The sequence below is a fragment of the Phaethon lepturus genome, unplaced genomic scaffold, assembly GCF_000687285.1.
Source record: "Phaethon lepturus isolate BGI_N335 unplaced genomic scaffold, ASM68728v1 scaffold1476, whole genome shotgun sequence".
NCBI lineage: Eukaryota > Metazoa > Chordata > Aves > Phaethontiformes > Phaethontidae > Phaethon > Phaethon lepturus.
The window spans coordinates 139,547-167,012 of NW_010545404.1; the positions used below are offsets into that span (position 1 = coordinate 139,547).

At 39.4% G+C, this 27,466-nt stretch overlaps 1 protein-coding gene across 1 annotated transcript in view; it reads right to left on the bottom strand.

Annotated features, from left to right (window-relative positions):
- The window catches only part of ZNF385D (zinc finger protein 385D), a 149,408-nt gene extending 122,188 nt beyond the window's left edge, over window positions 1-27,220 (bottom strand). The window contains exons 1-2 of the mRNA XM_010288934.1: window positions 27,215-27,220; window positions 14,453-14,632 (exon numbers count right to left, since the gene is read on the bottom strand). Of these exons, the coding sequence (XP_010287236.1) occupies window positions 14,453-14,632; window positions 27,215-27,220 (186 nt within the window). The remainder of the gene's footprint in view (window positions 1-14,452; window positions 14,633-27,214) is intronic.
- Between the last annotated feature and the right edge of the window lie 246 nt (window positions 27,221-27,466).

Below are 27,466 nucleotides of genomic sequence, written 5' to 3' on the forward strand. Positions count from 1 at the left end.
TTCTCTAAGGACAAAAACTACCCGAATGGTGCTATCTGTGAGATTGGCAACTGTTATCCAATAAAATTGCCAACCCCTTTAAGAATCATCTCAGTCAGCAAGAATGTGCTTCCTCAACAAAATTTTGTTTAAGACTTAAACCCCCCTTGTTTAAGGGGTTTCTCTCTCATTCTGTACTATGAACAGCTAGAAACAACTAACTGAAATTAATTATTTTTATACTATTATGTGACAAAAGCCTAGCAAGACAAAAATGTCTTAGCATAGCTCGGAAGCCTGGAATAATGCATGCTTATCACCAGCTGTAGCTGTCTAAAAAAAATCTGTTGATTATATAATCATCTTAAATCCCTGCGTAGGTTGGAGACTTAAACGTTGTTAATGATAGTTAAAGACCAAAGCAGATGATTGTTAATCCTCCTTTTATTTAAAAGAAGTTATACACTAAATAATACATTATTGCAGTATTAAGTGGCTTTTTACTTTATTGATTAATCTTGTGTCTTACTGAAAAGCTTAAGAAATGTTTAAGATGTTTAATTAGTGAACTTAAAGTTGTTCTTCACAGTCTTTCTCCTGGTGCATTCTGGTCCACATAAATGCTGTTTGAAGAAACATAGATAAAAAACCGCAGTGTTTTCCTGTAAGTTCAACTAATATGAAGCAGAGATATTAATCAAATCATGGAAATGAGCAAGTAAGGATAAGAATCCTAACACATTTTATAAGTTGCGTGTTCTGTATTTTTGAGTTCTGGGTTGGTTAGGTTCTGCTTTTTTCTCATTAAACTAGAAGAGAAGAAAGTTTTCATTTTACCAAAATCAATGCTTCCTTCTCTTACTTATTTACATTTGAAATTAATACTTTCCTTGTATTAGTACAAATGCCGTTAACCACAGAATTTTGCTTGTTTGTACTTTCACCTGAGCTGCTCAAGGGACACTAAATTTAGCATCTCACAGAGAGAACTATTTACCCTCAGGGTCAGCATCAATCTATGTGCCAAATCTCTTGCTGTATCACAGCAGCTTCTAAAAAAGAAATTGAGGGACTTTTGAAAAAGTTGCAGTGGTTTGTGAAGAAACAGCTAAAGGAAATAATCCTAAACGAAATACACATTTTCCCAATCAACTGAATGTTGGGGTTCTAGCAAATAAAAGAAAATAAGAACTAATCTTCAAATCCATAGCTTTTGTGCAATTCAGTATCATTTGAAACAGACATTTCTTCATGTTCTAGAAACTCAGCCTCTTTGAAGAGAGAGGATTTTCTTTTTTTTAATGACACTACAGAGGAGACATACATACACAGCATTTGCTGATGTAGGCTTTACCTCTATTTATTGCCTTGCTTAATGGAAAAGCAAGGCACTTAAGACCAAAAATACATGCCAGCCTCTTTGTGCACAGAAATTTAAGAACAATTCCCCTTCATCAGGGAATCCTTACTGCAGAACAGAGAGTGAACAGCTATGACATTTTATAGTATCTGAGGGTTTGTTCTTAAAGAAGGATTTTCTCTGATTTCAGAAGCACAGACTTTTTAATTATGTGCTTGTTTTAGTTCAGTTTGAGACATATTTTCAGTAAGTACCGCGGTAATTTCTCTCTTTTCTTTCAAATTTAGAATGAAAAACATAATTATGTTTCAAACAGATATAGCTCCCATAAAACGAAAATAAGTAAGATAGATTTAGAGAAAACAAAGTTGCTTCAAAAAGTTTCAGGAGATATTAATTTCCTGGGAAAAGCATGTAACTAAAAAGGAAAGAAACTGTTCCTGCCAGGAACAAAGACGTAAGGACACTTTAAGTGGAAACTGGATACTTTAACTTGTTTTGCAATGTTTCCACCATTACTTTTTTGTTTGCGTGCGGGCGTGAAGCAAATGCATCTTTCAAATACCTTTCTGAGATATTTCTAAGTCTCTCTTCCTGGAAACCTTCTGCTCTTCTTTCCACCTCTCTTCCAAGCCCAACACCATATATCCAGTACTTTCCAATCCTTTCACTGTCACTCTCCGCACTGCTGCTCCTCTCCCATACACCACTCTCTCATGTTACTTCCTAACGCCAACAATATCTCTTGCTGCTTCACAGAGCTGATAGTGCCGTTTGGGAGGGCACTGCTATAATTAACTCTGGCATCACCCCTGTGATTTATCTTTGTCATCTGAGTCCTAGCAATACCAATATTGTAATGGGTTGGATCCATTAGCAGATCAGTACATTTCAAACACAAAACAGGAGTAAGGTGATGGACATTTCTTCATCCACTTCCAGCTCCCACAAGCATAGCACCTTAAAATTCATCCTTAGACTTCTACCGTTTATAGCAAGTCATAGTTCATATACTCCCTTGTCTTCCTACTACTTAGGTCGCCCAAGGAAATTTTCCTATGTATCTCCCTGCCTGGATAGATTAGGTACCATCTGGAGAAGGGAATGAGGAAACTCGAATTACCTCATTAGTAGTTAAAATAAACAAATTCTCCTGCTGATTCCGTCCAGTTCAGCATATTACCTCATGGAGGGCTATCACATGCCAAGACAACACATTTGGCTCAAGAATGTCCTAAAATGTACTTCACTGGAGGCATTGTCGGGCAAGTGTTGCTATATGTGTTCTCTGCTCTTCCTAAGTTGTCCAAGAAAGGCTATAGGAACAGATAACACTTTGGCCTGGTTCTGGCTTTTGTTACCTTGTTATAAACTCATTGCACCACCCTAAGGTACCACAGCGGCCCTACCTGTTGAAACTTAAGATACATAGGTACATCAGATCAGCTGCTTGACTCTTCTGACAGTGGAGGGCTGATTAGCTCAAGAACAAAAAAGCCTGGTAATTGGCAGATACTGTTTTCAGGATCCCAAATGGGTATCTTTGTAAAGTGGACATACTTCCCTGGATTTTTAACAAAGCATGGATGTGACGGAGTACAGGTAAGGCTGGTGAAAACTGCACAGGAATAAAGGCTGCAGGTTTACACCTTTTCTGGCTTCTTGACAAATGTCCCAGGAATAACTTAAAGTAATACCAGTCCCCTAAAATTTTCTTCAAATATTCCCTTCACAGGGTTATTTTGTTCAACTGCAGGAACTCTTGCCATGGCCTCCATTCGTTAGGGTCGCGCTCTCTGCTGTTCAAATATCCTAGCAATTTCACAGCAGCAAACTACTGACAGAAACTTCTGCTGGTCAGCTTTCCAGCAGGCTTTACACCACCTCTAACTCTAATTAAGGATGTCTCTTTCCTAATGTATCGTTTTATTTTTTATCTGCAATTTTCATTTAGTTATAAACTATTTAGCCTTCTGTTGTGAGTTGTTAAGACAGCTTTTACCTTTTATTCTAAACATGATTCCTTCTGTTGTGTAAGGAAACTACACAATCTATTTAAAATCTTTGATTCTTTCTGATGAAAAGTAATATGTAAGTGTAATATGTCACCTAAAACATTTTACTCGTGACATCACAAAACATTTCATTCTGGACAAAATATAATGTTTGACAGAAAACCATTGATTTGTATTCTTTTAAATAGTAAGAATTGAATACTCATCTATTTTATAAAAACCAATGTATTGAAAAGAAAAACACTGATTTCCTGAGAGATATCACTTTTTATAGTATTTTTTATGAATTATTTTGATTACTAATTTAATCTGTATGGATATTTACACAGTATTACTTTAAGCATTCAGTAGAGCCAAAGGAAAGATGCCAGGAAAAACAGTAGTTGCCTGAGAATCTAGAGTTCTATATTCAATTCTGCTGTACAAGTCCAACACATAACCTTTGGGGATTTTCTTCCCTTATCAAAAAAATGTTAGGATAAAATAAATTAGACAGGACATGGACATTACAAAAATATTCCATCAGAGAGTGCATCATACAATGACTCCAGATAAATGAGTTCTTCAGCATTTGCTATTTACCAGCCCAAATTACTGTGACTAAAAGGAGTGGGAAAGAGCGAGACTCAAATCTTTTCATTATCATAAAGGATAAAAATGAATGTGTTTTAGAACAAGTTCTTGAATAACAGCAGCACTGTTACTGCATGCTATGAATAAGTAATTAACAAGGTAATTGTGCTTAGGAATGTATTTACTGTGTGCAAAATTACCTGTCATGCAAACTCATGCTTTTTTCAACAGATATCTTTGAAATTCCTAAGAGTAAACGGCAGGTTGTAAAAAAAAAAAAAAAAAAAAAAAAAAAAAAAAAAAAAAAAAAAAAAAAAAATCAGTAAATAGTTATTCAGCTATGTTAGCAACACAAACATGCCTAAGGCTAGGAAAGATTCATGTTTTATCTTAAATCTTTCCAAATGTCTGTCTCATCAACAGAAATAATACTGATTTTAGAATTTTATGACTTTTTTTCTTCCTCTGACTACAGTAATCAAATAATTTAAGTAATTCCTTTTCACTTTAATTGCAGCTTTTTAAAAACACGTTAATAACCATCCATATTTAAACTGTAGATTTTATGACTTATACTTATTATGCAACCCATTAAAGTTTTATAGTCTTCGCAGAATAAAATAATCATTGATCTTTTTCATCTGAGTGCTATTAAGACAAAGGGTGTAAACATCATCTGATTAAAATATTATTTAAAATGCTTTATAAAATTTAGTTTTAAGTAATTCCACTCATCAAAACTTGACAAATCTGAAGAGCACTTAATTTAATTTCCTTTACAAGAATGTTTTGCATGCAAAGCAAAAGCCTGAGGGTCCCTCAGTCCCCAGTAAAGTCTGTGCTATTGCTTTTGCCTTGGATACTATGACTTTCCAACAGCAAGCTATCTGTCAGCCCACTGTGCAGTGCCCTCTAGGAAATGTGTAAGGCAGGATGAGATAACTCGAAGTCTATTCTTTTGCTATTATTAAGCATCAGTTAAACAAAAATGTATGTGAGATATTTAGACCCTATTGATTAACAATAAAAATAAACCACGTAAGTAAATTATAACAGGTACGCAAAAAACAAAGCTTGCTGTGTGTCATTTTTAGGTATGTGGAGCCCTTTGTCCAGAGATCATTTCCAGCCAACAACACTGCTCATGAAAACACCTACACCATAGTGTAGTCATGAGCTTATATAAACAGAGTGCTTCTGCCTCAGACCTTTTCAGTTAGTTATGAACATGGGAGTTGGTGGAGACTAGTTAGAAGCCCACCCGTTCTCACATGGCAAAAAGGAGCAGCACAAACATCTGTTCTTCAACCACAAGGAGCTGAGTGGCTGGAGAGTGATATTATTGCCAGAAAAATCCTGAAGAAACTGTGAGCTGTCAAACAGATGGTGGAAGCACACGTGCTATATGCTCAGCCTGTGCGAAGAACAACATCCTACTCACAACAAGAAAGTAAATACAATCTGCAGGCGGCAACTGCCAAATGACCGCCAGCACTGAGACATCCGTAGGACCTTGAATGAGGCCACAGAGCTGAATGCCAACAGAGATGGTAGCTGGAGAAGGCCAAACGCAAGTGATGCTATTATATGCATACTGGAAATAAGCCTTCCAGATAAATCAAAACAGGTTTACTAAAGGCACACACTACACTCCAAAAACTGGACAGCAACCAGGAAGCAAGTATGGTCAAATAATTTACATCCACATTACAGTTACAGAGATGAATTCAAGGGTAGGTATTATAATGTTCAGAAAGGTGAAATGACACACAGAGGCTATTTTAAGGTTACCTTAAAACTTGCTTCCCCAGGAGAATGCACATCCCAGAAACCTGAATTTCTACTGAAAGCAATGACAGAAGGTTGGAGCATCCCTGATACAAATTTAATTTAAATAGAAAGAAAACTTTTTAATGGATTTTCTTTTTCCCTGGTGTCTACCCATTTGTACCCATGAGCGAAATCCCCTAAGCTCTCAAGACTGCTGTATTCTATGTGGCAAGAGGTGACAGCTGCTCATCATAAGCATAGGAGACTGCTAACATAGAATGAATGCCAACAGAAACATAGAATGATTTGGGTTGGAAGGGACCTTTAAATATGAAGTCCCACCTTGTCCAACCTGTTGGACATGTCCATGGGCAGCGACATTGTTCACTAGACCAGGTTTGCTCAAAACCCTATCCAACCTTACCTTGAACACTTTCAAAGATGGGGCATCCACAACTTTGCTGGACAACCTGTTCCAGTGTCTCACCACCATCGTTGTGAAAGATTTCTTCCTTATGTCTAATCTAAGCTTACCCTCTTTCAGTTTAAAACCATTGCCCCTTGTCCTGTCACTGCAGGCCCCAGTAAAAAATCTCTCTCCATCTTTCTTTATACGCCCCTTTTAAGTACTGGAAGGCTGCAATAAGGCCTCCCCGAAGCCTTCTCTTCTCCAGGCTGAACAACCCCAACTCTCTCAGCCTGTCCTCATAGGAGAGGTGTTCCATCTCTCTGATCATTTCTGTGGCCTCCTCTGGACCCTCTCTCAACAGGTCCACATCTTTCTTGTTTTGGAGACCCCAGAACTGGACGCAGTACTTCACGTGAGGTTTCACGAGAGTAGAGGAGCAGAATCACCTCCCTCAACCTGTTGGCCACACTTCTTTTCATGCAGCGCAGGATGCAATTGACCTTCTGGGTTGCAGGTGCACATTGCTGGCTCATATCCAATTTTTCATCCACCAGTATCATCAAGTCCTTCAACTGAGCTGCTCTCAATCCATTCATCTCTCAGTTTGTACTGATATTGGGATTGCCCTGACCCAGGTGCAGGACCTTGCACTTGGCCTTGTTGACCTTCATGAGGTTCACATGGGCCCAATGCAAGCAATTCCAAAAACAGGGTCAGGCGCGCTGCTACAACATAAGGCAATGTTAAGAGAAAGATAACAAGAAAACTTTTGTTGATGCCTGATTTGAAACGTGCACGAGTCCCAGCAGTTAGTTGAAGGCAGAGGCCAAAAATTTTTAGAGGATGTTGCAAAAGGATTAAGGTTAGATTTGGTAGGATGCTTCTTACCCAGGCATCAAGTCCAAACCAAATAATAGGAATCACACTGGAGACTACTGCTACGGGGCTGAGACATTACTCCCCAGCTGCTCTGCAGTGCAAAGGAAAGTAACAGCCATGCAATCACAGGCAACCATGGGAAGGTTACCTGAGGGTTGCAGGAACGCTTATTTGGACAAAGCCAGAATATGAGCTCTGTTCCGTGTCCATGATGCAAATCATGGACCATACATAAGACCAGACAGGGTATTCCTGGAGGTCTGGTTCCACCCTAAAACGACTCAAAACTGGAAAAAGACAAAGAGCTTAATTTTACCATGTCTCCTGAGCTGTGAACATTTCCTCTACAGCAGAGAATCAGAGCTTTACTCTTGTTTCAGAGCCCAGGGTGTAGATTAAGGATTTAATTGTACAGCAAATAAATCTGGCCAATACAAATAATTGAATATTTCATAGCAATGATGATTCATTCCTGTTTTGCAAGCACCAAATAAAAACATCTAAATTGCCAGGATTTTCTTGTGTTTGCTCATACCCTAATCCCTCCTCTTCCACTGCAGTCTTCATATTAAATGCTCTGGCCAGTGATGAAAATGTTATTATAACAAAAATTTCCTGAACCCAACCATTATTTTTGCAATCTTCCTAATGCTTTTTCTTAATATTTTGAAAAATATGCAGCTAAACAGCAATAGAGATATAGACCATAAAGGAGAGTATAGCTATCTTACAGCTCAATTGCAGTGCTATAGAAAGAGCAAGCCGAATGCCCTGTTTCTAGACACCTGTAAATGAGCAGCCATGCAAGGAATATCCCCAGAAACAATAATCTCCTTTGTCTGACAAATTAACCATTTGGTGCACTACAGTTCTGCACCTGATGAAGGTCATTCTCATGGAAATAACATTAAAAACCAGCACAGACTATATTGTACTGCCAAGTTCTTCTACGTAGGCAATATTCCATTTTGACCGACATGAAACTGAGGCCCTTGCATTGTCCTCTGACTATCTCTTTCTGGAAACAAAGCATTCTGACGGCATATCATCACCACTGAACTTTAAAGGATTTTATACACTGAGGAAAAAGAGTCTCATTATGCTCCTCTGCTCAATTAAGTCAGAAAACATAAAACAAAACCATTAAGTAGAGACATAAAAAACCCTGGGTTTATTTTGTAAATTTCTGGCTGCTAATGTTTAGAAAAACTAACATGTATTTCAGACTCCTCCACTCTTCACTATCAAAAGCTACATCTCATTCATAACATCCAGAAAACTGGCACCTAATTTCTGTGGCACATATCTCTCTTCTAGATAAAAAACTATCCGGGACAAAAGCCTAAGGAAAAGGGTTTTTTAAATGTCTTCTGGCAGCTTTTTGTCAGGTTTTCTCCACATTTTCTGGCATGACCCTTCCCAGAAATACTTGTCAGCAAGCAGGTTTTCTACATTGTCCATTCCTATCAGTTGTCCGGCCACAACAGGACAAGACTGCATTCCCCAAACAGCCACAGAGCTACGCCCTGTATGAGCTAACTCAGTGGTTATCATCAGGTCAGGCAGAGCCCGGCAGCAAGACCAGAGTGGGGAGAAAAGCAGCTCCCAGTAAAACAAGCCAGCTGTAATTGCAAGCTACCGATACCTACAAACACAAGCTTCACTTCTATAAATAGAGTGCGCAGCCTTTGTGCCGCCCTGGAAGCTGCTAGGATGTTGCACAGGCTGGTTTTCAGGAAGCAAGAAGCACTAAATCGGGCCCCTAACCCAAGCTGCCACTGGAGCCCTAGTCATAGAATCATAGAACAGTTTGGGTTGGAAGGGGCCTTTAGAGGTCATCTAGTCCAACCTCCCTGCAATGAGCAGGGACATCTTCAACTAGATGAGGTTCCTCAGAGCCCTGTCCAACCTGACCTTGAATGTTTCCAGGGATGGGATGTCTACTGCCTCTCTGGGCAACCTGTGCCAGTGTTTCATCACCCTCGCTGTGAAAAATTTCTTCCTTAGATCTAGTGTAAATCTACCCTCTTTCAGTTCATAACCATCACCCCTTGTCCTATCACAACAGGGCCTGCTAAAAAGTCTGTCCCCATCTTTCTTTATAAGCCCCCTTTAAGTATTGAAAGGCTGCAATAAGGTGTCCTCAGAGCCTTTTCTTCTGTAGGCTGAACAACCCCAGCGGTCTCAGCCTTTCTTCATAAGGAGAGGTGTTCCAGCCCTCTGATCATTTTTGTGGCCCTCCTCTGGGACCCGCTCCAACAGGTCGGTGTCCTTCCTGTGCTGAGGACCCCAGAGTTGGACAGAGTACTCCAGGTGGGGTCTCACCAGAATGGAGCAGAATCACCTCTCTTGACCTGCTGGCCACGCTTCTTTTGATGCAGCCCAGGATATGGCTGGGCCCCCCGGGTGCGGATATGGCTGGCCTCCTGGATTGCATGCGCACATGGCCTAATCTATGGGCAATGGCTGCTGTTACCTCCTCCTCCTTTCCCATAGGGTAAATGTCTACCAGGGGAAGGTGAAACATGGAGCCGTAAATGTTGCACCTGGGACTGTTGCCATAGAACAAACAAAGAGGAAAAATCAGGGGACTGAACAAGGATTACTAAAGATGGATCATGAGAACGAGATGTCTGTAGAGTAACAGTCCATTTTCCATCCATGTTTAGCACAGTTCTGGCATTGTCACTGCTTTTCCAAGTCATAAGTTTCTAGTCAAAACTGTAATTATGTTTCTTTCCAAAGGATGCGTCTTTGGGAAAATTTCCACTGGCAACAAGGGGAGATCAGTCTTTAGTCTGTAGTTAGGATGGAGCTTTTCAAGCAACATCCCCAATTCCGCTTACAAGCATTTACTCAGATCTACATTGTGGTCCTCTCCTCTACAGATTATGCTCATACGACAGTCTACGAAGTGTGATATAATATTTTTTAAAAAATTGTCAGGAAAACAGTTAGCATATCCTCCAAAGAACAAACAAGGAGTGCAATGCATTGTCTGATTTTCCATCTAGTAATGGCAAATGTCCTAAATTTGTAAACTTTAAATTCTGTCTCTCAAGAGACTGAAATATATAATTCTGAGAGTTTCAGAAATAAGCAAAACCTGTTTTCTGATGCATCTGTGCTTTGAGAGACTACTGAGTTTTTTTCTGTGGGAGGGTAACTTAGGGCTGACACTGATGTCTAGCAAAATGAAGCATTTCTTCTTAGTCCAGGGTTTCATATAAATATTTTCCTACAAGTTAATTAACTTCTAGACTTTGATGCTTTGTGAAACCTCTTTGCAACCAACCATTGGCTCATGAACAGGAACACCACATATGCACTTTCACATGCATCCATGGACCAGCGCATATTCAATACAACAGCTGAAGCTTTGTGTCTCTAAGAACCAGTTCTTAAAAGCACACAGACTTAAAGCTTCGCACTCTGCAGATGAAAACACGGAAGTATACCAAATGTTTGCTAAATGACTTCAAACATTTTTCAGAATAGACATTTCAATTATTTTTCTATTCCTCTGACAATCTTCAAATCATATTTTAAAAAGCTACATAGACATTTTTTATACTGTAGTTTTTCATTCATAAAATTTAGCCATTTAAATCCCATACATTTGATTCATCTTTTTCCATCAGATAAACTTGCAATGAACCTGTGATTCTTTTTACATATGACTTGAGGGTACCCATTTGCTCCACAATTAAGATCTTAGTACCTACAAATGTTCAGCTAACCAGATTGTTAATTGGTATGTTTTCTTTATGCTTTCTTGCATAAATAGAAAAAGTTCCCCCTGAAACTGAATGGTTCAAAGGTTCATGTTATCTTCCTTGCATTTCTCAGATTACTCACGTTTTACTTTTCCCTCTCCTCAGTGCCCAGCGATATTACTGATAAAGGTTTGCACACCCCATGTTATCTCTTCTATTCTCTGCTCCAGTGAAACCTTTGGCCTTCATAGAAATCAGGGCTGACTCTTTTCCTCAGAGGCAACCAGCAAAAACTGAGCTAGCTTTAGAACAAAATCATCAGTAACAAAGACAGTAATCTTATGTTTGTAATAAACTGAAATACAGTGAAAAAATGTTATAAAATCAACACCTTACTGTTATTATTTGTGATACTTAAGATACTTTGGTTTTGTTAGTTCTTGTGTATGTACCTGAGATTCTCCACCAGTAAATTACATTTGCTCTCACCTCTTCTAATATTTCTATCCAGTTCATCTGAATCCTCAAATTCCCTCAAGATTATCTTTAGATAAAATTAGAAGCCTAACTGCTTGATAAATAGGAGCATTCCTCTGTAAACATACAATACAATGTCAGCACTTCTGCCATCTGAGTGGAATTTAATATATCAGTTATGAACAGCTTATGACCTGTCCTATAATGTGGGATTCATCTAAACAAATGTAGATGCAGCTGAGCCAGTTCCTCATTATTGTCAGCTGAGATGAATGGGAACTTCAGGGTTCACTTCACCTCATGCCAAAGTAGACATACAGGGTGCTTGCATTGCAACCCACCTTTAACTACTTTTCTCCACTTAAAAAAATGGAGAAATTGCTCATTTTTTCCATTCTCTTTTGCAAAGAATCTTAGGCTGATTGGCTCAGATGCCTACGCCTATCACAACCAAACTCTCAAGCTGAGTTTGGATTGCCATAATCAGAGACCACTTCTTTTCTCTGAAATTATAACTGAATTTTTACTCAAGTTTCTCCTTGATCATGCTCTTCTCAAGTGAAGACAGTTGAAAAGTGGCCAATAAGTGGCCAAAATTTTGGACTACTTCTATCCTTTTGGGGAGTATCCCAGACATGCTGCCAAGCTCACTAATTTCTGGTGAATTGTGCGAGGGTCAAGAGTTCTTTAGAAATCTATTTCCTAAGACACAGTCTATGATAAACTTGACGTCTCAATCCAGGGTAAAGCTAATTTATCGACAACATGAGAGAAAACGTCCAGTTCAGTGTTGAGAGTTCTGAGTCTTTTACTGACCACCTGCTTGACCTTGGTTTAGCCACAGAACATAAATGACACTGTGCTGACACTGTGTAGGATTGTCAACGAAGTCAATGAATATAAAGCATTATCAACAGGTACAATTGTTCATGAGCATGCATATTTATGAAGATCATTTTTTGGTTAATCACTTGTTTTCTGTCTCACATTCACATACTTAAAGCCTTTGCCAGACATTCTGTTTAAATCTAATATGACATGTGGGTTACCTTCTCCTTACACTCATAGTGCTCAGCAGCAGCTGATGTGTCCCCAAAAGATTTTTCAGCTTGGAAAAAATTTCTGGAAATATACAGAACTTCTCAGTTAGCCTACATGTTTGGAAGATGCCATTAACCAGGTCTGGCATATGAGCTAAACACAGCAGCGTTCAATAATGTACTGTTCAGAATGAAAATGCGAGCACCGAGGTTGATGTTGCATATGTCAGCACACATGATGAAAAGGCAAAGGCCACACCGCAAGGCAGAGACTATAAGCAGCAAGGCAGGTGACAGCAGTTCTGATGGCAGCATCCTCACTCTTGGGACTGACATATGCAGCAAAGGTGGACGTGGCAGATGGCCACACGTCACAGGAAGCAGTACGTCACACAGGAACGAACTCGAGTGCTGTTAAAAAGGGCTGTTAGTCTAACTCTTGAAACCTAGGCTCAGTTTACTGAAAAACTGAGGAGACGAGGAGTCTGTAAAGTCAAAGTACAGTGTTTATACCAAACGATATACACTAAGATGATGTTCAAGAATAACAGGGTTTTGAAAGGAGTCTATTTTTACTTTCTTGTTTCCAAATTAATACGAGCACATCCTTCCTCCTTCTCCCCCAAGATAATTATAGTATAAAATCAATCTTTGTAAGAAGAAAAGAAACTGCAAATTAATGGAACAACATAAGTTTAACAATTATTTATTAAAATTCATAATTAAAGTGACATTTGGATTATGCAGAGTTAAACAATTAGCAAAACAATATGAAGACTCTGAACTATGGAAAATCATGAAAGAATAGAAATTCTAAGAGACAATTTCTAAAAATTCATCTGTCCTATTGCATTGAATACAAACAGCGATCACAAAGCAAAATGATAAGAAAAAACCTAAAGCATACTGAACAAGTCTAATGGTTTATCCATTTCCTTATGAGTTATCAGTAACTTGGTTAAAACCAGCACTTGTTAAAACTTTGCCGCATAGCTATATATATTTCAGAATTTGAAAAAGTTTCTTTGTAATGAAAAGTTTTTTGTAATAATAATTCTTTGACATATTGTTTCCGAGCATTTTAAGGCTTGCAGCTCATAGCTTCTCTGATCTTTATTAATGCTGTGAATTGCTTGAATTTAAGACTGCATAAATAAATGTTTTTGAAAATTAGTTCATTTTAATTACTCTAAAGCAAAATGAACATCCATAAAAGGTAAATAAAAATTTAATTATGGAAATTTTCTTTTGATTACTAGAAAGTCCTTCTAGAATGGGCATGTTCTTTTCTTACAATTAATTATTGTGATTAAGATTTTTGCATGTTAATTAGAATTGTTTTGGCATGGCAGTTTCCACCCTTTTCCATGTCTCTCAAAGTAGGGGAGCACACACATTCTTAATTTTTTTTTTTCTATATCTAGTATATGCAAATAAGGAAAAGAACTTCCCAGAGTACATTCAAATTGAAAAGGAGCACAATTCTATAAAGTCAGAATTAACAGTAAACCAATTGAGACTTTTTTTTTTTCTTTTAAAGCATTAAATATCTCAGCCAGAAACAGGAAAAGCGAAACATTCCTGACATATGTCAGTAAAATAATGAAAATACCTAAGAGGGAGTAAGTTCTCTATAGTCATAGATGGTATGACTAAGTAAACAAATTGTTAAAGAGAAATCTAACCTCTTTTTAACCTAAGGCATGAGAAATAAAATATTCCAACCTGAAAAAAAATCCACTGGCTTGTTTGCCAATGAATGGCTCATATGCCAGCTAATGCTGTTCTCACTCTTACTTTAATTGCCTGACAGCCTTATCTTTTGTAGCCCCTCCAATGTCTACATTTCTCAGGAAGCCTGTTAGAGAGGGGACATAGAATGCCCTCACTCAGAGAGTTTCACACTTGCAGCAAACTGTAGGTTAGTGAAACTCTGCGCATCTCAAATGAGAGTGGGAAACTCACAAGCCCTGGGACTGAATGCAGCCTGCAACTTCATTGCATGCCACTTGGGATCATATAATTTTTTCCTTCTGTATTACTGATGGCTAACCCTCAGCTAGGTTTTAATTTATGGCCTACCAGTGTGCCTGAAAGAGCTATTTGGCCCTCGGTAAGGGAGAGGATATTCCAGGTTTAATTGAGTACATAAAATTCTACTTTGTGCCCTCTTGAGTCTTCCATGGAAACTGTGGCTCACCGAAGTGGGCAGGAACCGTTAGGAGTGTACTTACTGCATTGAAGTTGGGGAAGAGATTGACTGCTGCAGCAGTGTCCAGAGGAAACGGAAGAAATGGTTTAATATCCAGCGATGGCTGCAAAGGTGGAGCAGGAGGACGCACTAGGGCTGGAAGAGCAGGGCTCTGGCATGTACCACCTAGGTGTAGAAGGAGACAGAAGGCATTCAGCAAGTACTGTGACCAGGGGGAGGAAAAAAGCCAACACAAAAAAGCAACAATAAAAAGCCAATATTGGATTAAACAAATGCATTTTTATTTGTCCACAAATTACTGCATTAATGAAAAAGAGCACAGCTGACTCAGTGACTGTTGGTTATAATTCTTTGCCAGTAATTGCGTTAGATATCAATCTATCATTATTTAAAATTAGCTAATAAACCATTTCTCTCCCTGGATTATCTGGAACAATAGTTCAGCATGTATCTGACTTCCCTTTAGAACTTCAGCTAGTCTCATTCTGCTATGATTTCAGTATTTATCCCAATCCTATTGCTCAACCTTCCAAAGGCAAACTGCTCCAGAAGCAAAAGAACAACAACTAGCTGTTTGGCTCAGCAAAAGTCATGTCATTTGATTTTTTAATTAAATGCTCACTCATGGACCTTACAGTTTCTGAGTCAAACTAAACCTTGCAAACACAACATACCTTGCTGCCTCAACGGTTGATCAATAGAAATCTAAACTGAGAACAATTTCAGCAGCCAGCGAAATTCTGTTTATGGGTACAGACGAACACTTTCTGCTCTTGCAAGGAGTGGAGCCGATTCAGACCCCGTACAGCAGAAAGCTCCTCCCAGCTAACACTACCAACCACCAGCTCTGTGGGAACATAATGCAAATAAAGAAATCCCTTTGCATACCAATAAGTCACTACCCGTTCGCAGCAGACCCTGTTTTACTTATTTGTTTGCCCCTTGCCACAGCCAGCTAAAAGCTGGAAGGATCCAAGTCTCTTTGCTTCCAACGTCTCCCATGTTTTGGTTGCACTCCAAAACATCAATCCTCCGTTAATTAAAGACTATTTGGATCCTAGGGAACTGTTAAAATATGCTAGTGTTCTTCTAATCTGAGAGGCAGGCAACAGACTGTAAAAACCTGCTGGTAAGAGTCCAAGAAACATTAAAAAAAAAACCCCAACGTAAGGGGCATTTTACCCCACTCATTGAACAGAGACACAGGCAGACAGACCAGCAGAGGGAGAGATCCAAAATCTGTTTCTTTTTTTCCGCTCGCACATACAGACACTTCATTAAACAAGCTGCATACATTCTTTAAGACCCAAAATATAAAGTAGTCAGAATGATATACGGAATCTCTCCATATTTGGCCAGCAAATCTGCTAAAAAGGTTTGCAATTTAATACATCTAACCGCACAGGATTTAATTAACCAGTTGCAGCAGATCATCCACAGTTCTGCTTCTAGGTATAAAATCAGCTGGAGACAAATTTTCAAAGACAGTATTTGTTGCCAATTTTCAGCTCCTCTGTGAAGCATTTCTCTAAGAATCATTGAAAGGAAAACATTACCCACTAGTAAACTAAAGGTATTGAAGTAGGGTTCACTCCAGTCTCATGCTAGTTTTTGCCCTCGAGTAACTGCCATTTTTGGAGTAATTTCTACATTTACCTCAATGAGTGTACCAAATCACTTTGAATGCAGCAGCTAAGGATATGGGGAATAGAAAAGCAGAGAGCCAGCAGCTCTGCTTTCCTTAGCTCACCAGCATAGAATCATCAAGGATTTGATGATTGCCTTTGGTTTGGCAATGGCTACATTCCCACTGAATTATTACAAAAATGGTGTAAAAATAAATTTAACAGGTCAGAATGACAATAAGGTAGTGTTGAGCAGGCCAATCTTAATGCCTCTGAATAGGAAAGACCCATAAAGATATTTTTTTAGATGCTGGAAATACATATTTTTTTCTCACTTGAAGCTTTTAGAGATTATGAAGGGAAGAAGTCACTCCTACTAATAAAAACCTTAACAAGAAGCATCCAGGTTACACCTGAGATTGTACAGAATCACACAGAAATGCCAAGGTGAGCGTTTTCCTGGCAATAGCAAAGAATTTGAAGCTGATTAAACATCCTACAACTCTCAGATGCAAATGCAAACTGGATTGAGAAATATCACCTATGCTCGGGGACCCAGGTCTCCAAGTGTATTACCTCGGTGCTACGGAGGAGAGCCTTGCAGGTTCGGATTACCTAGAGCAACAGGTCCTTCCCTGTGGCACGAGGAGGCACTTACCCACCTGCCGCTGCCAGACAGTGCTGCACAAAGTCATCTGGGGACGGGAACACACTTTAAAAGGAAAAATTCAGCCAGCTCTGCAGGACCTTGGCTGGGACTCTGAGCCTCTGGAACAGAGTTTAAGATCTACCACAGTCCTGGCTACAGTGGCACAGAAAATGAGTATGTTCAGGAGCACAGCTGCTCTCTGTTTTTGCAATAGTGTCAGACATGTCCTTTAAAGTTGGAGCATGTGATAGGTATCATGAAATTTGAGCTTCTGCTTGAAAGAAATTCGCTGATATTTATGGTTGCAAAAATTAGCTTCTCTTTCCATGTTAAATGTCCAGAGTTGTACGCTAGATTCAGCAACAGAAAACCTGAAGCAATGGCAACTATTTTTGTGACTCAGCTTAACTGAAAAACCTTTGGACAACATATGGGAATGTCACTGTTAACTATTTCCCATCTAATCCATTAGCAAAGGGATGAAGATGGGTAGAAGCCCACTGGGAAGAGTTCTTGAAGAGCATGTGTACAGAAATCCTTATTGTAAAGAAGGCAATATTAAGGACAGAAATTATGACAGAAGGAAAACATGAAAACAAAGAAAACAAAACTGAAAGGAAAGAAAGAGAGGTGCATTCAAACTCATAAAGAAGAATTTAGTCTGTAAATAAGTGGTGCTATGTGTGAAGAGAGCACACTTAGAAAATTACTATAGCAAGGCATAGGTGCTTTTTAGTTACCCAATGTTAATGAACACTGGATCAAGGTGGGGAACCATAAAGATTGCTGATGACTGAGGGACAAGATGCCATCCAGACTGACCTGGACAAGCTTGAGGAATGGGCCCGTGTGAACCTCATGAAGTTCAACAAGGCCAAGTGCAGGGTCCTGCACCTGGGTCAGAGCAACCCCCTGTATCAATACAGGCTAGGGGATGAAGAGATTGAGAGCAGCCCTGCCAAGAAGGACTTGGGAGTACTGATGGATGAAAAGTTGGACATGAGCCGGCAATGTGTGCTTGTAGTCCAGAAGGCCAACCATATCCGGGGCTGCATCAAAAGAAGCACGGCCAGCACGTCAAGAGAGGTGATTCTGCCCCTCTGCTCTGGTGAGACCCCACCTGGAATACTGTCTCCAACTCTAAGGTTCTCAGCACAGGAAAGACACCCACCTGTTGGAGAGGGTCCAGAGAGGGGCTACAAAAATGATCAGAGGGATGGAACACCTCTCCTTATGAAGAAAGGCTGAGAGAGTTGGGGTTGTCCAGCCTGGAGAAGAGAAAGCTCCAGGCAGACCTACTGCAACCTTTCAGTACTTAAAGGGAGCTTCTAAGAAAGATGGGGACAGACTTTTTAGCAGGGCCTGTAGTGGTAGGACAAGGGGGAATGGTTTTGAACTAAAAGAGGGCAGACTTAGACTAGATCTAAGGAAGAAATTTTTCACAGTGAAGGTGGTGAAACACTGGCACAGGTTGCCCAGAGAGGTAGTAGACGTCCCATCCCTGGAAATATTCAAGGTCAGGTTGGACGGGGCTCTGAGCAACCTGATCTAGTTGGAGATGTCCCTGCTCGTTGCAGGGAGGTTGGACTAGATGACCTTAAAGGTTCCCCTTCAACCCAAAGATTCTATGATTCTGTGACTGTTTTGGTGTTCTGTATGATAAGCTTCTACAGAAAGATCTCCACAGCTTTCCCTGTGTAGATGCAGCACTGCTGATGACCACACAAAGAAGGCTCAATGTCATCTTTTTTTACAGACTTCCTACCAGGAAGGTTTGGAGTTCCGCTTTGACCGATAAAGCTAGGATAATATACCATACCACTGATAGGCTTTGTCCGCAGCCTTTGCTTGATGCTCCGTATTACTACCTGAAGTTCACATAGACACCCCTGCCAAAAACTAGGTGCATAAATGGCTTGACCTAAAAGACATAACAGTCCCCCCAAAACGTAGGGCAGTACAGGTCTAAAGTTGCATTTTATGAGTAGTGTGCTTCAATTTCTTAAAATAGGAGGATGCGAGCATATTTACTAATTTCAGTGTTATAAGTTAGTGATGTTATAATCTAATGTCTTTCTAAAGGGGAAAAGTCTTTCCAGCCCATTCAGATCCTAGACTGGAGTTGAATGTTCCAGACATTTGGGAACTTAATGTCAATATTTTAACCTTAATTTTCTTTGTAGGAAGCACAGGAATAATACAACTTGGAAGCTTAATTAACTCAGCATTTTAACCAAGACTGAAGTAATCATTTGTTTCTTCAATTTTCAGGCAATTTAAAACACAGGCAAGATAATTTGCTGGCCAGAGGCACTGGCAATACATCCAAGACAAGCATGAGCAATCAAGTTTGAAGAAAAGCTTGCCACAAACCTGTGCCCCTTCCTATATCTCATTGAGACAGTTTTTGAGAACTTCCCCAGTGTCAAACTGTGCATTTTTACACATGGAAGCACTTTTGCATCTTCAGTTGGGACTAGACATTTTGCCCTACCACTAGGTAATCTGTTTTGCAATACTTTTAAGTGCAGTCTAGCAGCCAATACAGCATTATGCTTTCTGAGCACAGACAGCCTACGTGGTACAAAGCCACATGTGCAACATGAGGTTCATGCTGTTTGTGGCATAGCCTACTCAAGTGGTTGTCCTTCAGAAACCACTTGTGATATGAACTTCACCACTACACCATCTTTCTTGCCTGTACCTGGAACCAAGGGAAGACAACAGAAGCATGCAGATGAAGAGATGATTCCTGCAGGTTCAGCCTCAAATTGTGCATTCCATAAGGAATTGTCACATTTTATTTGTTTTGAGTTGCAATGTCAATAAATACTGATTCTTTTCCCCCAGTTTTGACTTGAAAGACTATGTCTCACTATGGAATTGAAAATAAATTTTAAAATGAGAAATAATTCCAAAAAAAAAACCCAAACCAGATTTCTCTTAAAATGCTTAATTTTGACCTTATCTTAAAGACATTTTTTACATAATTCTTTACAAAAAAATTAACACCTTCTGGGGGAAATTTTGACTTTCAATGAAATAGCATTTTCTGATAAGAAAGTCGCGCATGCAAATGATTGTGCCCAGTTCACTTGAAAAATCCCTAGGATCAGTGCTATGTAAAGAAAATAAACAGCTGTAACTACTTCCCCTAAAATCTGGATTCAGAGAAGCACAAACACTGAATATGCATGAAGGAAACAAAAGAAAATAGCCTTAAACAGATATGATAGGATTTTTTTATATACAAAATAATAAATAACAAGTTTTCTTAAAGTTTCTGGAGGAGGTCAAGATCCCTGTCCCTCAGGTCCTCTAACATACAGCTCAACAGTTTGGCAAGTGTTTATTGCTATATTCTGGGACTTGGCTATAGAGAAAGATATGTTACATCTTTCTCTGCATAGCCTTTCCTCATGCACACTCTCATTCCCAGTCCTTTAAACTCAACTGCAGGTTTAGTTTCCAGAAAAGGAATCACCAGAACTATTATCAAATAGCCTCTCCTAAGGAAATATCCAGCCCAAATTTTACAGACACAAATAATGTAGATAATTTTTTGCAATGCATTTGGAACTTGGAGGTATGTAAACTGGGCAGAAACTCTAAACTAATACCCCATTAATCTAAATCTTTTGCAGTTCTTCCATCACTAACTATTACCACCATAAACACCAAGTGAAAAAGCAAATCTCTGCAGAATTCTATTTTCATTCCTTCATCACTTTGCAATACTTTCCTCCTGGCTGTGTGTACAGCTATTTTCAATTCATCAGAGACACCCTAAACTAATGTTCAATTTCCCTTCCATCCTGGAGTCTGAGTTGGTTTAAAAAAATATATTTAAAAAGTAGGATATCTACATTTAAACACAATATTGCTTCACACAATCCCTCTTAGTTTCAAGGGGAGGGGGGGAAAAAAAAAAAGAAGAAACCCAACTGAACTAAATATTTGACAACCACTAGAAAAGAAGATCCCTCAAAATGGGGCTCTAACCACACCAGCCTCACACCCGCTGACTCTCCTGAGACAACTTGAGGATCGAGTACGCTGTGTGGCAATACAAGCTCTCCTTTCATAGGTTTTGCTGTTAGTAATGTTAACAGTGGCCAGTCACTTTGAAGAGGATGAATGCAACATTGTCTCAGCTGTGGAGATCTGCGAGTAATTGATTTTTCAGCTCACTGGCCAAACCAAAAAAATAAAGGAGGGGGAGAGGAGGGGGGAAGATAATTGTGTCAGCTGAAACATTTCTTGCACCCAAAATGAAATTCTGTAATTTGCACTTGGATACTTCACCATTTTATTTATTTAAATATTGGCAAAATTCAAACATCCAAAACCAAACAATTCAAAACTACTCATTACAAAGACATTTTCAAATATTTTCTAATATTTTTCTCTCTTTTCCTCCCTTCCTTTTTAAAAGAAAGTAAAACTCTTCCAGTTTGGCTCAAATCAGTATCCACTGTTTATTTATAGAGTGCATTTTTCAGCACATACACTATTCACCTGGAAAATTTGATTCAGCTCTGGTCACTTGCTGCTATTCAAAGTATTATTTTGTCTAGCAACAATATTTATTCTGTGATTCCTGCAAAGTGAGCTAGTTTAGAAAAAGAACTATTATTATTATTATTAGATTTAGTAGCCTGAGCTACGCATCATACTGTTGAAAAACATCATTATGTTTGAAAAACATAAAATCATATATATTGATACAAGAATTTTGATTGAAAAATGCACCCCTCTGTACACCTAAAGGAGTAGATTTCTCTTTTTGTTGTGCAGAATAACCTGTGAAACTACTATTATAAAGCTGGACTGGGAAAACGCAGAGGCAAGTTTGCATGAATACTCTGACATCCATTATCTCTTATCATTATTATCTTTACTTTTGGTAAACAAGCTCAGGTTCCTGTTCCTTTTTTGCTACCGTCCTCCCTCTTGTTCCTCTGCCATTACCCATCTGCATTACAGACAGGTGGGCCCAGGTTACAGACGATAAAATGCAGTCTGTCTAAACAGGATCAAAGTCTGCATTGTGCAGACCTTACCCACCTCAGGCCACAAGGACGGTAATGTCAGAGCCTTCATGAACCTCACAAAAAATCACCCCTTTCCCCATATATCTAGAAATGCTATGGCCCTCAGGAAACAATTCACCAAATCAAAATTTTTTTTTTACTATATTAAATAAAGTCTCCTGAAAAAACGTGATCTGAACTTCAGTACTTAACATGGTCTAGCAATGAATTCTACTAACTCGCTACAGGCAACATCTTCTATGGATTATAAATTGCACAAGGGCAGCAACTAAGCTTTTTATTTTAGCAACATGACCTACCTAATTGAGCTCTTTGGAATCCTTTGAGGTTTTATTCCAGTTGGTCACACAAATTTGGATGATTTTTTTTTTTCCCTATTGGAAGCTGTTGGATCACTGAAAATTAAGTGATCCAAAATGAATGTTCCACTTTCTATAAAGTTCTGGCCCTTTCTAGTAGAAGGAGACAACAAGAAAATGTCTAACTTGGCCACCTTGCTTATTATCAGCTGCCCATACCAAGTATCAGCCATGCCAACTGCCAGCGAATCAGAAAGTCCAAGACTGCCAGCATCGTGGCTATGGAGAAGATAAACAAGCAAAATGCCCATAAACCACAGCTCTCCTCCCTCTCGAGAATGGAGGAGCTTTTCATTTCCATTTTCCTTACCAAACAAAATCAAATGTTAAATACACAGCGGCTTTATTTTTATCCATGCAATTCTGGTATCAATTCTCAGGATGTTGTAGACATGGCAAGAGATCATACACATTTTTCAGCTAGGAACCTAGGACACACAGCATAAGTCACCTGCTCACAGCTCACGCAGGAATCTGTGGCAGGTCAAGGACTCGAGCCCTAGTACCCTAAATTTAGTGCTCTGAGCACTGCAACATCCTTCCCTGGTTTTAGTCTAGTAGTGAACTGAACACACTTTCACTCAGGCTTGAGTGATCTCACGATAGCAAAGGCAATGTCAAAACCTGTTCTTCCTTACCAGCCATAAATGCTGGAAAGAAGATGAATGGACCAATGAGTCCACATCTGCACTAACAATTCTCTTTACTTTTGGCAAACTATGTATTCCCAGCTCTATTTTGCAGTTCTACCCCCTGCTGCTCATGTTTTATACAACTTTCTATTTTCTTTACTAGGAAAGTGAATTCAAGGAAGTGAAAAGACTGCCTTGCCTAGAGTGAGCTAGAAATATATATAGACATTCCTACTACCAAGAAGTAATGCCATGCCAGAAAAGTTTGTCTGGATATCAAAGGAAAAACAGCCTTCCCTTTTCTTCTCATGACCATAAGGTCTTCATCTTGGCTAGCCATTCTCACACAAAGCAGCTACTCACAGTACGACTTCCAGCCTGCAGTGGAAAGAGTCACATTCAGACTCAACTGAAGGAGCATCTTGAGGTGTGTGGGAAGCATGGGTGTTTTCAGAGGAGCACTGCTAATGAAGTTAGAGGAGGGGCACAGTGTTACAAATGTGCATTTCCCCCAAACTGCATGTACAGTGTTTCTCTACAGCTTTCAGCAGATAAAGAAATTTTCTGACAGTGCTAGGCTGACTGCACCAATATTGACTAGTGCATCGTAGATGTCTCTTAACCACCAGGTCAGAGTATGTGGTTAGTAGCCTCCACTGGAGAACTACTAGACCTTACCAGATATAACCAGCTACAGGCCCAGCAGAAATGTTGTTACAAACTAAATGGATCTAAGTATTGAACGACGGGGAGGAAGCTGCTGAAGGGTATTAAGAGTTATCCCAAAGCGTGCTCCCCTGGAATCACAGTCTCCCAGTAGAGCCTAACCGCAAAGACTCACCACCACCACCCCCTCTAAATAAAGAAATAAAATAAAGCAAAAATAGAAGCATCAGACAAGTATTACAAAATCCCATTAATTTTAAAGCTTTACACTTTTTGACATTGTAAAAGAATCTTTGACTTGGCATATTCTGCAGTTGTACTTTTCTGATGTTTTTATAAAGGTCATGTTTATGGTATAATGAGTACAGATTTCCAAGGGTTATTAATCAGAAGAATACTGTATTGCAAACAGATTTTCAAATATTTTTTTCATTTTTATGATGAATATATAAGCAATTTTAAAAGTGTCATTTTTCAAAAGCATGCTTGGGAAAGAAATAACGATTAACTTCTGATATCTTTACTTTAAATGAAGCAAGCATACAACTGAGACAAATATATAACTAATGTCATGAAATGGACACACTCCACTGGCAAACTCTACGAGGATAGTGCTGTGCAGCAATGCCTCTTCTGTTTAGCAGTGAGAAAGCTCAACTTCACAGAGTTTTATTAATAATTCACTGGAAATAGTTTTTACACATATTTAATTGCATAGAGCAAGAGTAAATGGAACTTAACACCAACAATTATTGCATGTTTCCAGAACACCACTTGCTTCTCCTCTGCTGTTTTACTGAATAACAGGTAGATTAACTTTGGAGGCTCTATCTGTGACCAAGAATTTCTGGAAAAAGAAGCTGATGAAAAGTTGAAGTTATCCTAGTAGATGAGGGAAAGGCTGTGGATGTTGTCTACCTGGACTTTAGTAAAGCCTTTGACACCATCTCCCACAGCATTCTCCTGGAGAAACGGGCTGCTTATGGCTTGGGTGGGCATACTCTTTGCTGGGTAAAAAAACTGGCTGGATGGTCACAAGTGGTGTTCCCCAGGGCTCAGTATTGGGGCCAGCTCTGTTTAATATCTTTATCAACGATATGCATGAGGGGATTGAGTGCACCCTCAGTAAGTCTGCAGACAATACCAAGTTGGGTGGGAGTGTTGATCTGCTCAAGGGTAGGAAGGCTCTACAGAGGGTTCTGGACAGGCTGGATCGATGGGCTGATGCCAATTGTGTGAGGTTCAACAAGGCTAAGTGTCATGTTCTGCCATGTTGGGCCACAACAACCCCATGCAATGCTACAGGCTTGGGGAGGAGTGGCTGGAGAGCTGCCTGGCAGAAAAGGACCAGGGGGTGCTGGTTGACAGCCGGCTGAACATGAGCTGGCAGTGTGCCCACGTGGCCAAGAAGGCCAACAGCGTCCTGGCCCATATCAGAAATAGCGTGGCCAGCAGGAGTAGGGAAGTGATTGTCTCTCTCTGCTTGGCGCTGATGAGGCTGCACCTTGAACACGGTGTCCAGTTTTGGGCCCCTCAATACAAGATAGGTGTTAAGATGATCGAGCATGTTCAAAGAAGAGCAATGAAGCTGGTAAAGGGTCTAGAGCACAAGTCTTATGAGGAGCGGCTGAGGGGTTGTTTAGCCTGCAGAAAAGAAGTCTGAGGGCAGACCTTATTGCTCTCTACAACTACCTGAAAGGGGGTTGTAGCAAGGTGGGTGTCAGTCTCTTCTCCCAAGTAACAAGAGACAGGACAAGAGGAAATGGTCACAGGTTGCACCAGGGGAGGTTTAGATTGGATATTGGGAAAAATTTTTTCACTGAAAAGTTTGTCAAGAAACCTTGTTGAAACAGGCTGCCCAGGAAAGTGGTTGAGTCACCATCCCTTGGGAGTCTTTAAAAGTTGTGTAGATGTAGTGCTTAGGGACAGGATTTAGTGGTGGACTTGGCAGTGCTAGGTTAAGGGTTGGACTGATGATCTTAAAGGTCTTTTCCAACCTAAATGATTCTATGATTCTAGCAGGAAACCCATGCTTTGTATTGAGAAGCAAGTCAAAGAAAAGACACATCAGTCTGCTGTTCCCACAGAGATAGGGAGAGAGAAGGATAAAATCTTTAGTAATCTATTAAATTTGAGCCTTACTAGAATAGAATTTTATGCCACCTCAAAGCACACATGCACTGTGTCAAGCAATGACTAATCTCTGGATTTTTATCAGCAGGCAATTAAAAAAAAGAAAAAAAAAAGGCCAACTGCACTCTGGGGAGAGAAAAATCTTCCTATCTCCTGTTAAGTACCTCTAGAATACCTGAAGATTTGCTTAGAGTAATTCCCCTCAGCATTAAACAGTCAAAGTCAGCTTACATCACACTGTCTTATGGAGTTGGGAAATCAGATGTTGCTTTGTTGCTCCATGGCCCAAACCTGAAGTTCAGTTACAGTGATGGCAACACAGGAAGTTCGGCATGCGCATAAGACAAAAGCATGCACAACAAGATAGCAGCCTTCCAGAATGAAGAGATAAGTCATTTAATTCACCAGAAATTGTAGATTGTCACTGACCTTCTTAGAACCTTTACTTTGCTGTACTGATCAACACATCGGCCATTCTTCATTTGTCTGGCAAAGACTGGGAACGCAAATGATTAGCAGGCTCTGGGCTGCAGTATGGAGTTTTGAGTTCAGCAAGGGGTCAACCATGAAAGGAGACCAGGTGCTGATAAAGCATAAACCCTTTAAGATAATGTTAGGGGCAAGCAGTGTGTATCAAATTTGAGAGGGGAAAAAATGGAGAGGAAAGAAAGGGAAGCTAAGGGGAAGTAAGAAGGCAGCAAGCAGAACAAGAATCAAAATAAAAGAATCCGATGTTGGAAATCAATGGGAGAAATCTGAACCTTGGCCAGAATCAATTAGACAGATGTTTTATAGAAATTCTATATCTAGACACAGTTTTAATAAAGTTTAAATAGGACATGTTATAACAAACTTAGAACATAATAACTATATTGTGTAACTATATTGTATCTAGAAAACACTAACTACATTGCCAAAAACTATTGCACACTGCTCTAGTACAATTCAAATTCTTTTTTTTTTTTTTTTTTTTTTCAGTTCTTTTTAAACAGACATAAATATGTGCCATATGATATTCTGGAAAACAGCTTCTAGGTTTTAAACCACCATACATCCTAATGAATAAATGTTTTTACTTCCTTCCAAAAACTGTGGGATTGTGCTTCCATAGGCACAGTTACAACCAAGAAAATAGCTACCCCATAAACCAGTGGGTCTCTATATTCGAAAAGTGTAAGCCACAATAAACACTATGATGCTATATAACAAATAAAGATATATATAGAAAATTTTATTAGGACTAGTGAAGAAAACATTGGTTTCCCTATTTGTGACTAAGATCATACGAACATATTTTATATAGTGTTCTGTAAGAGCATTGGCCCACATATATTAATGCTGTGGAGTCGGAGTTGAATCCAACCCCCTACGTACCACAGCAGGGAAGGCTGTTAAAGATGACAATGAAAGGTGGTCCTGCAAATGTTTTATGGCATGATGTGCTCCTCCTGGTGTCTATGGCGGCAGACTCAAGCATGAGCTCAGAGCCATCAAATTCTGTTTCTAAGTGAAATTCCATGAAAATTCACACTTGAATAACATTTTGAGCTGCCACCAAAAAAAAAAAAAAAAAAAAAGGTACAAATTCACTGGGCACTAGGGCTTGAAATAACGGAGTTTGACTAACTTTGAACATCTAAATGCTCCACTGCACAAGCAGGCTTACCTTCATTCTCGCTAACAGATCCTAGCCATGACACTGCTGCAGAAGACAAAAATATGACAAATCGAACTATCCTGAATTCACTTTTATAAAGCTGTCTCTTTGTTCTCTGTCACAGGATTCCAGTTTGAAACCACGTATGCCAGTAAGAAATAAGAATCCTATCGCCTTTGAATCAGGCTTTGGTGTTGTGCTGGTTTTGGCTGGGATAGAGATAATTTTCTTCGTCACAGCTGATGTGGGGCTACATTTTGG